Here is a 14,091-nt window from a genome sequence, read left to right as displayed (position 1 = left end):
AGGTTCTCACTACAGGTGTCTCCAGTCTGAGCTGATGGCAGCACTCGCCTGATAAGCCAGTTTGAACTGGAAAGGCGGGCTGTTAGGTTATATGACCATGTGTGAAAGTAGAGTTTGGGGGGAGAGTGGTAAAAAGAGCAGCACCAGGCATGTGGTGAGCTGTGTAACTGAATGCAGAGGATGTTTTTCCCTCCATGTGTTTTTCCTTTGTTTGATGGAATTTTTACAAACTGAAAATAAAAGTCTGCCTTATTTTTCAAGCATACTTACCTGCCAGTGTGATGATTTCTCTTCGTGATTTTTCACCTTGCTCTCCTGCACCTCACCTTGCAACAATTGGTGGCAGTGGTGGGATCTAATACGCCTGTGTCGAGTTGGTGTTGAAATGCTGACTAAATGAGAGGTGCAGTACGTGGAAGAGGTCGGCCGAAGAAATCCACCTTGGCAGAAATGGAGAGAAAGAATGCTGACAGGACAGTGGAGTTTGAGCCACCACTTGATGGAGCCATGGCCGCTGGAGATGAAGAAGAAGAACCAGTGGTACGGCCAAAAATAGTTATAGACCGTGTTGCTAGTGAAGAACTCTCTGCCACAGACTTTTTTGAAGAAATGAGAGAGTTTATGCGACGGTCTAGACAAACTGAAGCGGTACTTTTTGATCAGATTAAACAGCTAATAGGTGAGATGGGAGCAAAGTCGACGCAGGACTGGATGTCAGATGAACAATATGAACAGCCTGACCAACATTATCCTCATGCTATACCTGCTGGTGTTTTAAAGCTGCAAGCTGAAACCTCCATGCACCTGCCCACAGTTAAAGAACCAAAGAAATTCATTCCACTTCAAGCTAGTGGGCCTGTCTCCTCATTACAGCAACTGTTGCCTCAGCAGCAACAGCGTGCTTCTCCACCAACCCGGTCTGTTGGGCCCCATGTCAGTGAACCAAGAATACCTGACTTCAAAGAAGGTGAAGATCCAGAGAGCTTCTTTGTTCGGTTTGAGCGGATGGCCAGAACATGGGGGTGGCAGCCAGTGGAGTGGGCAGCCAGAGTGGTCACCTTATTGACGGGAAAAGCTCTTGATGCTTATGCTGGAATGGACGAAGAACAAGCTGAATCCTACGAGGCCATTAAAGCAGCAGTGTTAATGAAGTTCAATGTGACAGAGGAGACTTACAGACAGCGTTTCCGGGGCACTATTGTACCAGTGGGAGAAACAGTCCGTGAAACCTACAACCGGATAAAGGGACTTTATAAACGATGGATGCGACCAAACAGCCGCACTAAGGAGCAGGTTGGTGAGTCCATTGTTTTGGAGCAATACCTCCGTGTGCTCCAACCAGACATTCGCACCTGGGTAAAGGAGAACGATCCCCAGACAGGAGAGGAAGCAGCGGACCTGGCAGAACGCTACACAGCTGCTCACGGGGACCCTTCAAGGAAAAAGTTGACTGTTGGGAAGCCAAGGTTTGGGGAGACCAAACCTTACGGTTTGCCTGTTGTGGACAATAAGGACATTGGGGTTGGTAATAAACCTGTACATTCAAACTTGAAACATAACTTCACATGTTTTTACTGTCAGCAGCCTGGCCACAAAGCTTAATTTTGTCCTTTTAAAAAGATCAAAAACAGTTGAGTTGTGTTCTGTACCTCGTCCTGATAATGATGACCATGATGATGTTAATGAGAATGAAATGATTCCACATAGACATGTAGTAGATGTCACAGTTAACGGTCATGTGGCAAAGGCTCTGGCTGACACTGGTAGTTCGCAAACTTTGGTAAAGTCCAGCCTACTCCACAACTCACTGACTAACTTTGAACGAAATGTAAATATCACATGGATGTAAGAAAGATTACCCAACTGCAGAAGTGATCATTGAGGTTGAAGGGCAAGCCTTTATGTTAACTGTTGGTGTGCTAGATCACCTAGCATATGATGTAATCCTTGGAGAAGATTTGCCTGTGCTAGACAATTTGGTCCAGCAAAACTCTGTAGCATACTCTTGTGCTGTAGTGACTCGCTCTGTCACCAAGGGGTTAGAACCCCTACCTGATGCAGATGATGGTTTGTTTAAAGGGGGAAATAAGGTTAAGAAAACAAAACGTCAGCGTCGTCAGGAGAAAAACAGAAATCTTGATAAAGCTAAATGTCCTGACCCTGCACTCCTCCCATTGAACCACAATGGCAAATCCCTGACAATTTCAGAGAGATTCAGGAGAATGACTCCTCTCTTTGCAAAAGTTTGTGAAATAGATGGGGTCCAAAAAGCTGGCACAGGGGGGCTGAAAGGTGTAATTGGGGATCCCTTTGTCATAAAAGACAACCTTTTGTATTTGGCAGACATTGAGAAACCTAGACTTGTTATTCCAAAAGAGTATCGTCAAGTAATACTGCATTTGGGTCATACTATTCCACGGGCTGGTCATTTAGGGCAGGCCAAAACCTATAACCGCATTGCTGAGCGCTTCTATTGGCCAGGGTTATACAAAGAGGTGCTGGAGTATTGCAAGACATGTCATGATTGCCAGGTGGTGGCCCCCACCAAAATTTCAGACCGAGGCCAATTACAACCATTACCTATTATGAGTGTGCCTTATGAGAGAATAGCCATGGATATCATTGGTCCCCTGCCAAAGAGTAGCAAAGGACACAAATTTGCCCTGGTGATATGTGACTATGCAACCAGATATCCAGATGTTTATCCACTGCGCTCCATTCAGGTCAAACATATAGTTCGATGTTTAGTGGAGTTATTCTCTAGAGTTGGCATCCCTAAAGAGATCTTAACAGATCAAGGGACAAACTTTATGTCACATCTAATGAAGTCACTGTATTCTCAACTTGGTGTGAAAGGGATAAGAACCACTCCTTACCACCCTGAAACCGATGGTCTTGTCGAGCGATTTAATGGTACCCTGAAACAAATGTTGAGAAAATTTGTTGATGATACTGGCAAAGACTGGGATAAATGGTTGCCTTTCCTTTTGTTTGCATATCGAGAGGTACCCCAGGCTTCAACTGGTTTCTCCCCTTTTGAGCTGTTGAATGGCAGACAGGTGAGAGGCCCTTTGGACATGCTGAAGGAGAACTGGGTGGCTGGTGTGGCAACGTCACCAACAACGAACATCATCTCCTACATTCTGCAGATGTGAGACAAACTGGAAAGTTGCAGAGAAAGAGTCAAAGAAAACATGCTGGAGGCTCAACATAAACAAAAGGTATGGTACGACAAACATGCTCGAGAAAGAGAACTGAAAACTGGACAGAAAGTGTTGGTACTGCTCCCTACTGGGCCGAGTAAGTTACTAGCGAAGTGGCAAGGCCCCTATCCTGTTACCAGAAAGGTGGACCCAGTAACATATGAAATTTCCTGTCCTGATAAACAGAAACACAAGCAACTGCTCCATGTAAACCTGTTAAAGGAATACCATGAAATACATCCCTTGGAAACAGGTAGAGAGCATGTTCTGATGGTCCAGGATGTCCAGTCTGAAGATGATGTGGCGGAAGCTGAGGAAGCGGACATGATGCCCTTCAGAGAGAAGTGTAAACCCCAGATCCCTCCAGAGCACCTGAGTGTGGATCAGTGGCATCAACTGGGTGAGCTTAAACAATCTTTCCCATCATTGTTCTCAGAAAAACCTGGCCGAACTGATGTGATAAAACACAAAATTGTTCTGAAGGACACTAAATCTGTTCGCCTGAAGCCTTACAGAATTGCAGAACGAATGATGGAACCACTGAAGAAGGAGGTGCAGATGATGTTGGACATGGGAGTCATTGAACCATCCAGAAGTGAGTGGTCAAACCCCATAGTGCTTGTTCCCAAGAAAAATTGTACTCAACCTCGGTTCTGTTCCGACATGAGGAAACTGAACAGTATTTCCTGTTTTGATTCATAGCCCATGCCCCGTATCGATGAGCTACTAGAGAGAATCGGGAAAGCCAACTACATCACAGCATTAGACCTTTGTAAAGGTTACTGGCAAGTGCCTCTTGACCCATCTTGCAAAGAATACACAGTGTTCCAGATTCCAGGAATGGGCTTGTTCCAGTACACTGTGTTACCCTTTGGCCTTCATGGTGCACCTGCGACCTTTCAAAGATTAATGGACATTGTTCTTAATGATTGCTCCAGGTTTTCAGCTGCCTATCTTGATGATGTAGTAATCTACAGTGAATCCTGGGAAGAACACTTGCAGCATCTTCAAATCGTCCTAAGCAAGATACAGGAAGCCGGGCTGACCCTGAATGCAAACAAGTGTTCCTGGGCTCAGGAGGAGGTGAAATACCTTGGGTACCTGGTCGGCCGTGGGCAGATAAGGCCACAAATAGAGAAGATAAAGGCCATACAGATGATTCCACGACCCCTGACCAAGAAACAAGTGAGATCCTTTTTAGGACTCGTGGGGTGGTACAGAAGGTTTGTTCCCCATTTTTCTACATTGGCGGCACCACTCACCGAACTAACAAAAAATCAACCTCGAAAGTGATATGGAATGATGAATGTGAACGTGCCTTCCAAGCATTGAAAAGGCAGATCTGTCAAGCTCCTGTGTTGCAGAGCCCGGACTTCACGAAAGCATTCCTTGTGCAGGTTGATGCCTCCGGTGTTGGACTAGGAGCGGTGCTAGCCCAGGGGGAACCTGGTGAAGAGAAACCTGTCCTGTTCTTAAGTAAGAAACTGTTTGACCGGGAGAAAAAGTATTCTACTGTGGAAAAGGAGGGACTGGCTATAAAATGGGCTATTGATTCATTGAAGTATTATCTTTTGGGAAGAGAGTTTGTATTGCAGACAGACCACAGACCTTTGAAGTGGATGCAATCCAAGCAGCATCAGAATGCAAGGATTCTGCGTTGGTGCCTAGCCCTCCAGCCATACCAGTTCACCATAGAGCACTGTCCTGGTAAGAAAACCCTTATTGCTGATTATCTGTCACATTTGCCTGACTTATGTAAGCCAGAGGGGGAGGAGGTGTGAAATGTGAGGAAGCAACAACTCCCTCACTAACTGTTTGGTAAAGCCAAGTGGGGTTGATCACAGTTATCTTTGTTTTTCCTTATGTGGGTAGTTAAGGGGTTAATTGACTGACAGGGACTGAGTGGCTCCAAGTGTAATCAGGTGTGCTCTGATTTCCCAGGTTCTCACTGCAGGTGTCTCCAGTCTGAGCTGATGGCAGCACTCGCCTGATAAGCCAGTTTGAACTGGAAAGGCGGGCTGTTAGGTTATATGACCATGTGTGAAAGTAGAGTTTGGGGGGAGAGTGGTAAAAAGAGCAGCACCAGGCATGTGGTGAGCTGTGTAACTGAATGCTGAGGATGTTTTTCCCTCCATGTGTTTTTCCTTTGTTTGATGGAATTTTTACAGACTGAAAATAAAAGTCTGCCTTATTTTTCAAGCATACTTACCTGCCAGTGTGATGATTTCTCTTCGTGATTTTTCACCTTGCTCTCCTGCACCTCACCTTGCAACACATAGACTATAAACTATGTTAACTTCATCACAATGCTCGAATGTTTTGCGGCTCCAGACAGATTTATTTATTTATTTTTTGGCCTAAAATGGCTCTTTTGATAGTAAAGGTTGCTGACCCCTGGTCTAGGCAAACCATACCTTCCAGCACCGTAGGGCTTAAGAGGATAAGCCTTGACCCCCTCTGGCCCCCAAACAAATATTTTTGTACATTTTTCACCCGACTTTTCTCCCCAGAGAGGGGATATTGTAATTATTCATAGCAGTGATAAAATGTACGCTGGCACTGAATTAGTATTATTGTGTTAATTGTTGTATGTGTTTCGTCTTTTAGAGAAGCAAACCTATTGGGCTGGTAAATAGATTGAATTTGGGTGTTTTTGCAACTACGGGCATTTTTAAGTCCCAGCAATGACATTTTGGATTTATGTTCAAATTTACAGTGCAATGCTTGATAAACGTAGTGTTATTACCCATCTTGACATAAAAAATAATTACTAAATAATGTGATTTAATAACATTTATAAAGCATTCACCACTTTTCTTCATGTCCCACAACTGTGATCTCAATGTTGGGGTTCGTAAAATGAGCTAATTCAATTACAACATGACATTATTTCAAATGGAATTGTTTCATATACATATTACTTTACACCATATTAAAATGTTTTTTTGTTTACAAATTATCTATATGATTTTTTTCATTAGATGCGCGTGTCCCACACCTCTGAGTCCTTACTGCAATACTGAACAAATGCCATAGTAAAAGTTTTATTCAAAGTCAAACAAATCTAGTTTCCAAGTTAGCAAATGAGCACATGGATGACATGTTGGGCGACCAACCAACATCAAGAAAAACTAGTTTAAGATCACCTTTTCTTCTGAACTATTTATTGTGTGTACTTATCATACAGCTTAGTAATTGTGTATTTAGAACCACATTTAAAAAATAACTTAATATTACTGTTGAATTCATGTATATTTGATGCTAAGAGTCAAAGCTAACGTAGCAGACCTTTTTAGCTGCCATTTATCTGCAATATTAGCAAAAATGTAATTTCAATGTCCTTACCGCAACAGCTTAAAATTGCAATATCTGTCATAAAACAAAACATATTTTATATTTTTTGTATATGAAGACTGACATCTATGGTTACTATCTTATCTTTTCAGGGTGTACAGAACATTGTGACATCCCGTATTTTTAAAAAATGTTTTTATATCAGTATTTACAATGATGCACAAAGCTTGATGAAAATTAATTTTAAATGTCTTAAATATTATAGAAATTAAAAAAAGGAAACTGTATAAAATGAACGTTATTGTTGTGTTGAGGATTTAGTAAGAACAAGTGATGAAAACCATAAAAAATAAACATGTTACAGATTAAAATCTTAACCACTAGATGTCATTTTGTGCACCTGGTTATCTGTATTACATATTCTGATTGTTAAAATTAAAATTCAAGGAGGTTGATTTTTTTTTATTTGGGAGAGTCAAAAATGAGCGTAGCTGCAGAAACACACATTTATATAGCACTTTTCTAATCTTAGCGACTACTCGAAGCACTTTACAACACAAGTCAGCATTCACACACACACACACTCATACACTGATGACAGAGGCTTGCATACAAGGTGCCACCTGTTCCTCAGGAGCGATAAACATTCACATGCACACTTACAGCAATTTGGGGTTCAGTATCTTGCCCAAGGACACTTCAACATGTAGACTGCAGGGGCCAGGCATCGGACCACCGACCTTCTGATTATTGAAAAACCTGCTCTCCCTCCTGCTGAGGTATATAATAGTTGTGCTTAATATTTTTGGTACCCCTAAAATTGCATGTGGACCCAGCCTGGCCCCCCCATTTGAAATGGTCTACAACCACCACTGAATAAAGGCGACCCTGCCTCTGTCCCTCTGTCCCTGTCTGTGTGTGTTTGTGAAGTATTAGGAGAGGACCTCTCAGTGTATCAACAAATAGCTCCAAGCACATAGAAATAACTTGACAGTGAAGTGAGAAGCTTTTGTTACATCCGTTGGCAGTGTTTCAGCTGCATAAGGCTAATTATCAAACTGATGTCGAGTACCTGAGAGAGGATTCTATTGCAGACCTCACGCCTGGGGACCAATAGGAAGAGAGTAGGGTACGTTTTAGCACCTTTTTTTCCTCCTAAAAACTTTATTTAAAGCTGCACTGATTTCCATAAATAATTGATCAAATGATTTTGTGTAATATGACGAGGGCTGCTTGTAGTGACGAACCCACAGAATTACCATTGAGTCTTAAGTTCCTCTCAGCTTATTCCTAGCCCCCATGAAGCCATTAACGGAACAGAATATTGATCCATATTTCATCAGCGCTGCCTAGTTTGACCGTTTGGTCGGAGTTCACGAGTGATTGACAGACGGCTCTCATAGACAGCAGATGGACAGCAGACCTCAGATCAGCTCTTACTGCTTGTTTTCCTCCAGTCTGTGAAATCTTGCAGATGCCGTTAGGAGCACCGGAGGACACAGAGGAACATGATTTTTTTCAGGTTACCTGTTTCATGTACTACTGTCACGATATAGCGACCGTTTTATAAAAATAACTTTTTTTAATCATATTTGCTCCAATCTCGCCTACTGATGCTTTAATGGGCCTTTCCCACAGAATGCGGTTTGCGCTCGCCGTTGGGTCTAGCGCAGACTGACATCTTCCCAGCCCCTCATGGCAGACTGACATTCTGGACATGTGGTCATGTGATGTCTCTAGCCACCGTGGACTCTCGTCATGTGTTGCTGGGAATCGCAGCTTTTCTGCCAAAGGACCGATACGATCTCCTGGGAGCCCCCATCGCTATGGAAGGGCTTTTCGGATCGATTTCATCTGTTACTGCTTGTCTTTTTGAGCCCTGCAGGGTTAGGCCAGCGTACTACATGGGTTGGGGCTCCCTACTTCTCTGCTGTGGCAGTCTAGGTTGTAAAGAAGTAGGTGGGCTGCAGCAACTAATCTCTGGCCAGTCAGGATCAGTGTGGTTGCGTCGCAGCAGCGCATGCATTCATCGGGCTCCACTTGCTGTGCCCATAGATACTGCAGGTCCGCACGTATTTGGGTCGGCACGTCCTGCTTTGCCGGCAAATTTTCAGTGGGCGAATGTGTGCTCTTAATTAGAGTGAAATATTACCCATAGAGTCCAGTAGAGGGCTCCGCTTGTGATTATAGAACTAGGGTTACAGTATGTCATTTAATACATTGTTGTTATAAAAAGATATTGATTGTAGCTGCTTTAAAAAAAAAACTCCCTGTACAGATCCAGTATAAACCAGCATATATGCGATGGAAAGAAGTCCTACAGATAACAAGACGAGAAGAGAGAAAAACAAGTGAGAATAAGAGAAAAATCTTCAGGATTCTCTGTGTAGACAACTCTGGTTTGATTTAAATGATTGAAGTGATCATCATTTTCTAGCTCACGCAATTGATTTAATACCAAGAGTATAGAGGTCAAACACCGCTTTTGGATCACAAAAAGTACACAGAGCGGTTCTCCGGGATCTAGCTGACACTGCCGGCTAAATTCACTGATGTAATAATCATCTCAAACTCGTAAAGGTCAGGCAAGGGTCAGAGCTCTATATCACTCCAGGTAACCATGACAACCGGATTCCATTTTTTTAAACCGTTCAGTTCAGCAAATTGATTTTTGACAGGAGCAAAAATGTCATAATATTTCATATACCTGGACTGTGGAATGTGGACTCTGACTAGTATTCCCCACACCAATGTATCAGCAGTGTCATGCATCAAGCTATCAATCAGGCTGACCCAAGAAGACTTTCAACCAGGAGACCGGTGTTTGTGTCCCTTGTGAAACTAAAAGTAACATTGTCCCAATCCCAATTTCCCCCTAAAGCCTTGAGCTCTGAACCCTCAGGGATTTGACTGACATCACCTGGTAAATGGTAGAGTGTGAGAGGCTGCAAGGGCTTGAAATGATATAAATATGAATGGGACGGCACCTTGCGGTGACATATCACGTTATCCGATGATGTCAGCTGTGGGTTTTTATTTGACTTTTTTTACTGCCTGTTTGAACGTCTTCCAGGCTGTTGTCTAGGAGACTAGAGGTAACTGTCAAAAAATCTCTTTACTTGTTTTTGTCAAACTTCATTAAGTAAAATTAAAAGAAATATGGTGAATGGTGGAATTTTTTTATGTACCATAAATCCTTACTGTTAAAGGGACTATTTGTTACCTTCAGAAATGCTTCTAAACAGCGACACCTGTGGCCGTGAAATCAACGAAAGTCAGCGTCGGGCTCGCGATTGCTCGCTCTAAATATACCTGAACGAGCATCACTCAAAACAGTGAGGCGACACACGTCAGCTAAAAGCACAATATCACTCTATATTTCAGCTGCTTGGCAGTAATGTTAGCTGACCAGACGAAGGTCTCTCCATGAATATGATTTAGATCTGATCCTAGTGTTGGCTTTTCCTGCCTAAGTGCAGGCTGAGGCAGCGGGGCTCTGCAACGTGTCTCCCTGCTCTCTCCGCCCGCAGCCGGAGAGAGCAGAGGAGACACCGGCACCCGGTCGGTAACGAGAAGACAACGTAAATCTCTGTAGAGCTCCGTCACTTCACAAGACACGGAAAACCTCTGTTGGTCTGGAGGAGCTGCAGCAGTTATTTCTGCACAAACATCTGTACTGTACATTCACTAGATATTCTCAGAGCTAAACTAACTATTCTGCAGTGTGTAGTGAGCGCGCGTTCACGTCTAGAGGTGGAGCGAGCTGAGCTGTCTGAGTGAAGGCGAGCAGGCAGAGGAGGACGGGTACAGCGACTACACGCAAACGCGCATATGCGAGCGCGCATGTGTGCCGACCCGCTACATTTATACGCTTACAAAGTTACAAATAGTCCCTTTAAGGTTTCTGTGTAAATTTAAATATGCTTGGCTGAATACCCATATGCCGTCCTCCTCACTGGATACATTTTGTGCAACCAGCACACCCCCGTGCTTATGTGCATGTAACCCACGTGCTGGAGCCTCTCTGCACACCCTGGGACTCTGCGTTGTGTTTATAGTTGTGTTATGGGGTGTGGTGCAGATTAAGGGAAACACCGGCACAGTCTTTCTGATTGTGGTTGAGACCGGGAAGACTTTATTTGTCCACAACATCTGCTGTCATCTCACTTGTTCGTCCACAACCTTACAAAGCAATAAAGCAAAGTATAAACTCCATGAAAACATATATTCTAGTACAAAAATAAACACTAAACACAAACACTGAAAGTAAATTACAACACATAAAATGATATAAGGCACTCTTAACGTAAAATCTAACATGAAAATAATTTAAATGAAAAACAAGACAGCTAGCAAACAATAAGTGAACAGGCTAATTCTCCCGCCTGCATTAGAGAGGCTGCTCTGCTCTGCACGCTAAAATGCCAACATTACAACCACTATTTACATATAAAACATATCTATAATACTAATAAGTGAAAGGCAAAATCTTAATTATAAATTTAGTAGAAAAAGATTAACAGGAAGGGGTTTTTTAAATAATATATTGTACTACAATGCGGGTCGCCATGCTTACCTTACGAAGCAATAAAGCAAAGTAAACAGGAAAAAAGATGGTGTCCCCACGTAACATTTGAACTACGGTGTCCTGTAAGGGACAACCATGTCTATTGCGCAATTCTGGATGGGAATTACAGCGCACCAGCGACACCTGGTGGCTGATTTAGGCTACTGCCTTACATGCACATCAAAGGTGTTGTTTTTATTCATTATTCTACACAGTTCCTTCTGCGCATCAACAGACGTTTAGGCGAAAAATTGTGAATCACTTCAAACTTTTTCGCTCCGCTTTTAACCCTCTCAGGACCATCTGTTTATGCACATTAGTATGTGCATGCGCATGAAGGTGTCATGCATGAATGTGTGGTTCACTTAAAGGGACTGTTTGTAAGAATCAGAAATGTCTTGTTAACAGCGACACCTGTGGCCGTTAAGTCAACGAAAGTCAGCGTCCTGTTGCTCGCGCTTGTGCTCGCTCTACATAGACATGAACGAGCATCGCTCAACACAGTGAGGAGACACATGTCAGCTAAAAGCACAATATCACTCTATATTTCAGCTGCTTGGCAGTAATGTGAGCTGACCAGACGAAGGTCTCTCCATGAATCAATGCTGATCCTAGTGTTGGCTTTTCCTGCCTCAGCCTCCCGACCGCGGCCGGAGGGAACGGGGGAGACACCGGAGTTTTGGTCGGAGACGATAACGTTTCTCTCTGCGGAGCCCCGTCACTTCACAAGACACGGGAAACCTCTGTTGGTCTGGAGGAGCTGCAGCAGTTATTTCTGCACAAACGTCCAGAGCTAAACTAACTCTTCTGCAGTGTGGAGTGTGGGCATAATGCACGTGAGAGTGGAGCGCAAGAGTGAGAACGAGCGCGGTGTGTGAGTGAAGGCAGGCAGTTAGGCAGAGGAGCAGAGTACAGCAGAGACTCTGGTCCTGGAGACCAAAGCTACAGTCTTCCCCGCGTCCTCCAACCGCGGCCAACACTGTTTAACAGACGGGCTTCACTAGACACAACCAAGAGGTTTTGGTGCTTCCGTGTAGTTTGTGTTGGAGTCTGAGTCTGAACAGCGTAGCCACACGGGAGCGCGCATGAGACACCGACCAGCAATGATTTATGCGTGTAAGAAGTTACAAACAGTCCCTTTAAGGGTTCTAGTTTGGGGGTTTGAAAATATGGTCACCCTAGATAAGTAACTCATACAACCTTATTTCAGGACATCCAAACTGTCCCTTTATGCATTTAGGACCTCTCTTTAGCAGCTCTGCAGAAGATTCAGGAGGAGGAAACATGATTAATTTGCAGCTCTGAATGAAGCTCGCCAACTGCCAATTGAGGAGGCCTGTGATTAAACTGAATTATTTAATGTTTTTACTGTTTCAAAGAAAATGTTTTATTTTCTAAGATCAATTCACAGATTATATGAAAGACGATAAGAACGCAGCTGCTTTTGTAACTGCCTCCATGTGACTCCACTCAACCTTCGATTCTTGTGCAAACAAAAGGTGTCATGGGGAGTTTTTTCAATACCCAATACCTCAGCATGAAGACAGAATACACACTGGGCCAGGCATACTGTGCAAGAAAACTGCTCCTGATGTAATCCTGTCAGCTTTAGTGGTCAGCGGGTCTAAAATCAGCACATCATCAAAAGCTAGTGTTGTGTATGATGATGTAGAGCTGTTGGTTTGAAACCATGCTCTGTTACAGCAGTGAGTGGGGGCGTGTGCGGGGGCGCCTCTGCCCTAGTGTTTGTTTGCATCTCTGTACACATGTGCATGTTTATTTGTTCACTTCCAAATGTGTGTGACTGACAGTCTGCATTTAAGTGTGCACATCGATGTGTCTGTCTGTGTGTGTGTGTGTGTGTGTGTGTGTGTGTGTGTGTGTGTGGTGTGTGTGTGTGTGTGTGTGTGTGTGTGAGAGACACCCCAGGGTGCATTTGATTTAGCATTATTTGGGAGGATTGAGCCAGGCTCGGAGCCAGCCCAGCTGCCTCAGAGGAACAGAGGGCATCTGTTCAGCCTCCACACCGGTCGCTCTGTTCTTAAACGCTTCTCAGGAAGCAGCATTCACATATAAATTCCTAACAGAGGTTAAAGGGCTAATCGCTGTGATTTTCACTATCCCGTGGCTCAAAATGGTAATGTTGATATATCTCCTGGGTTTTGGTATTTTCTTTTCTTTTTCAATACCACTGACTGTGGAATTATTTCATGTATGCTGGAGATTTCTCGCTTTCAGTACCTACACTGAAGGCTGTGCTTTGAACAAAAAGCCTCCGATCATTGGAATGCCAACAGTCAATGAGGTGGTGGTGATATGTCTGAGGCCAATGGAATCCACATTTGACATAAAGTTGGAGTAGGCAGGTTGGAGCAAATATGATTTAAAAAGGTTATTTTTATAAACGGTCACTATATCCTGATAGCAGCCATGTTGAGATCCGTTGAAGAAATACCAAGCACCGCCCCCCAGTTGCAGCAAACTTTCTCATTTTACAGCTCAACATTACACTACAAGATGATTTTGAAAACATTTGAGGAGAGAAATAGACATTACAGTAACAGAATATTGATTCATATTTGATCAGCGCTGCCTAGTTTGACCGTTTGATCGGAGTTTGCGAGTGATTGACAGCTGCCTCCGTTGAATGAAGAGCCAATAGGAACGCTCTCTCTGTGATTGGCTAAAGTCTCCCGTCACGGACTAGATTTTCTAAAGCCTGAAAACTGAGCCATGAGGAGGAGCAGAAGTCTAGTTTTCTCACAACACTTGAATTACAATATGCTGAAAGGTTATTATGGAATTTTTGCCCAATGATGCCAAAAAGATTCTGCCTACTGCAGCTTTAATGCATATTTAACATAAAAACATAGATATGTCGTAGCATCTGTGACATTACCTGTATGTGTTTTCCAGATTTCGGTTTTTAGATTTTGGGAAAGTTGCTAGAGCCAGAATATCCAAATTGATGTAACAGACTGTATTGGTCTCTCCTAGTACCCACCCAGTGGGCAAAGTCCGGGTCTG

At 43.5% G+C, this 14,091-nt stretch overlaps 1 protein-coding gene and 2 long non-coding RNA genes across 5 annotated transcripts in view; 2 read left to right on the top strand and 1 right to left on the bottom strand.

Moving 5' to 3' along the window:
• LOC141766939 (uncharacterized) overlaps nt 1–14,091 on the top strand; it is a 282,348-nt gene that overhangs the window by 122,365 nt on the left and 145,892 nt on the right. The window lies entirely within an intron of this gene.
• LOC141767035 (uncharacterized) lies at nt 3,489–5,405 on the top strand. The gene is made up of 4 exons (XR_012593751.1): nt 3,489–3,603; nt 4,601–4,679; nt 4,783–4,910; nt 5,145–5,405. It is a non-coding gene; the product is annotated as an uncharacterized LOC141767035 (long non-coding RNA).
• The window catches only part of LOC141766920 (protein NLRC3-like), a 109,127-nt gene continuing 105,636 nt past the window's right edge, over nt 10,601–14,091 (bottom strand). For all 3 annotated transcript variants that reach the window (XM_074634122.1, XM_074634123.1, XM_074634124.1), the window contains one exon: nt 10,601–10,679. In XM_074634122.1, coding sequence (XP_074490223.1) covers nt 10,661–10,679 — 19 coding nt within the window. In that variant the 3' untranslated portion in view covers nt 10,601–10,660. The remainder of the gene's footprint in view (nt 10,680–14,091) is intronic.

Source organism: Sebastes fasciatus, chromosome 4, assembly GCF_043250625.1.
Source record: "Sebastes fasciatus isolate fSebFas1 chromosome 4, fSebFas1.pri, whole genome shotgun sequence".
Classification (NCBI taxonomy): domain Eukaryota; kingdom Metazoa; phylum Chordata; class Actinopteri; order Perciformes; family Sebastidae; genus Sebastes; species Sebastes fasciatus.
The sequence above is the reverse complement of the archived record's forward strand: the minus strand, read 5'-3'. Positions and strand labels throughout refer to the sequence as shown.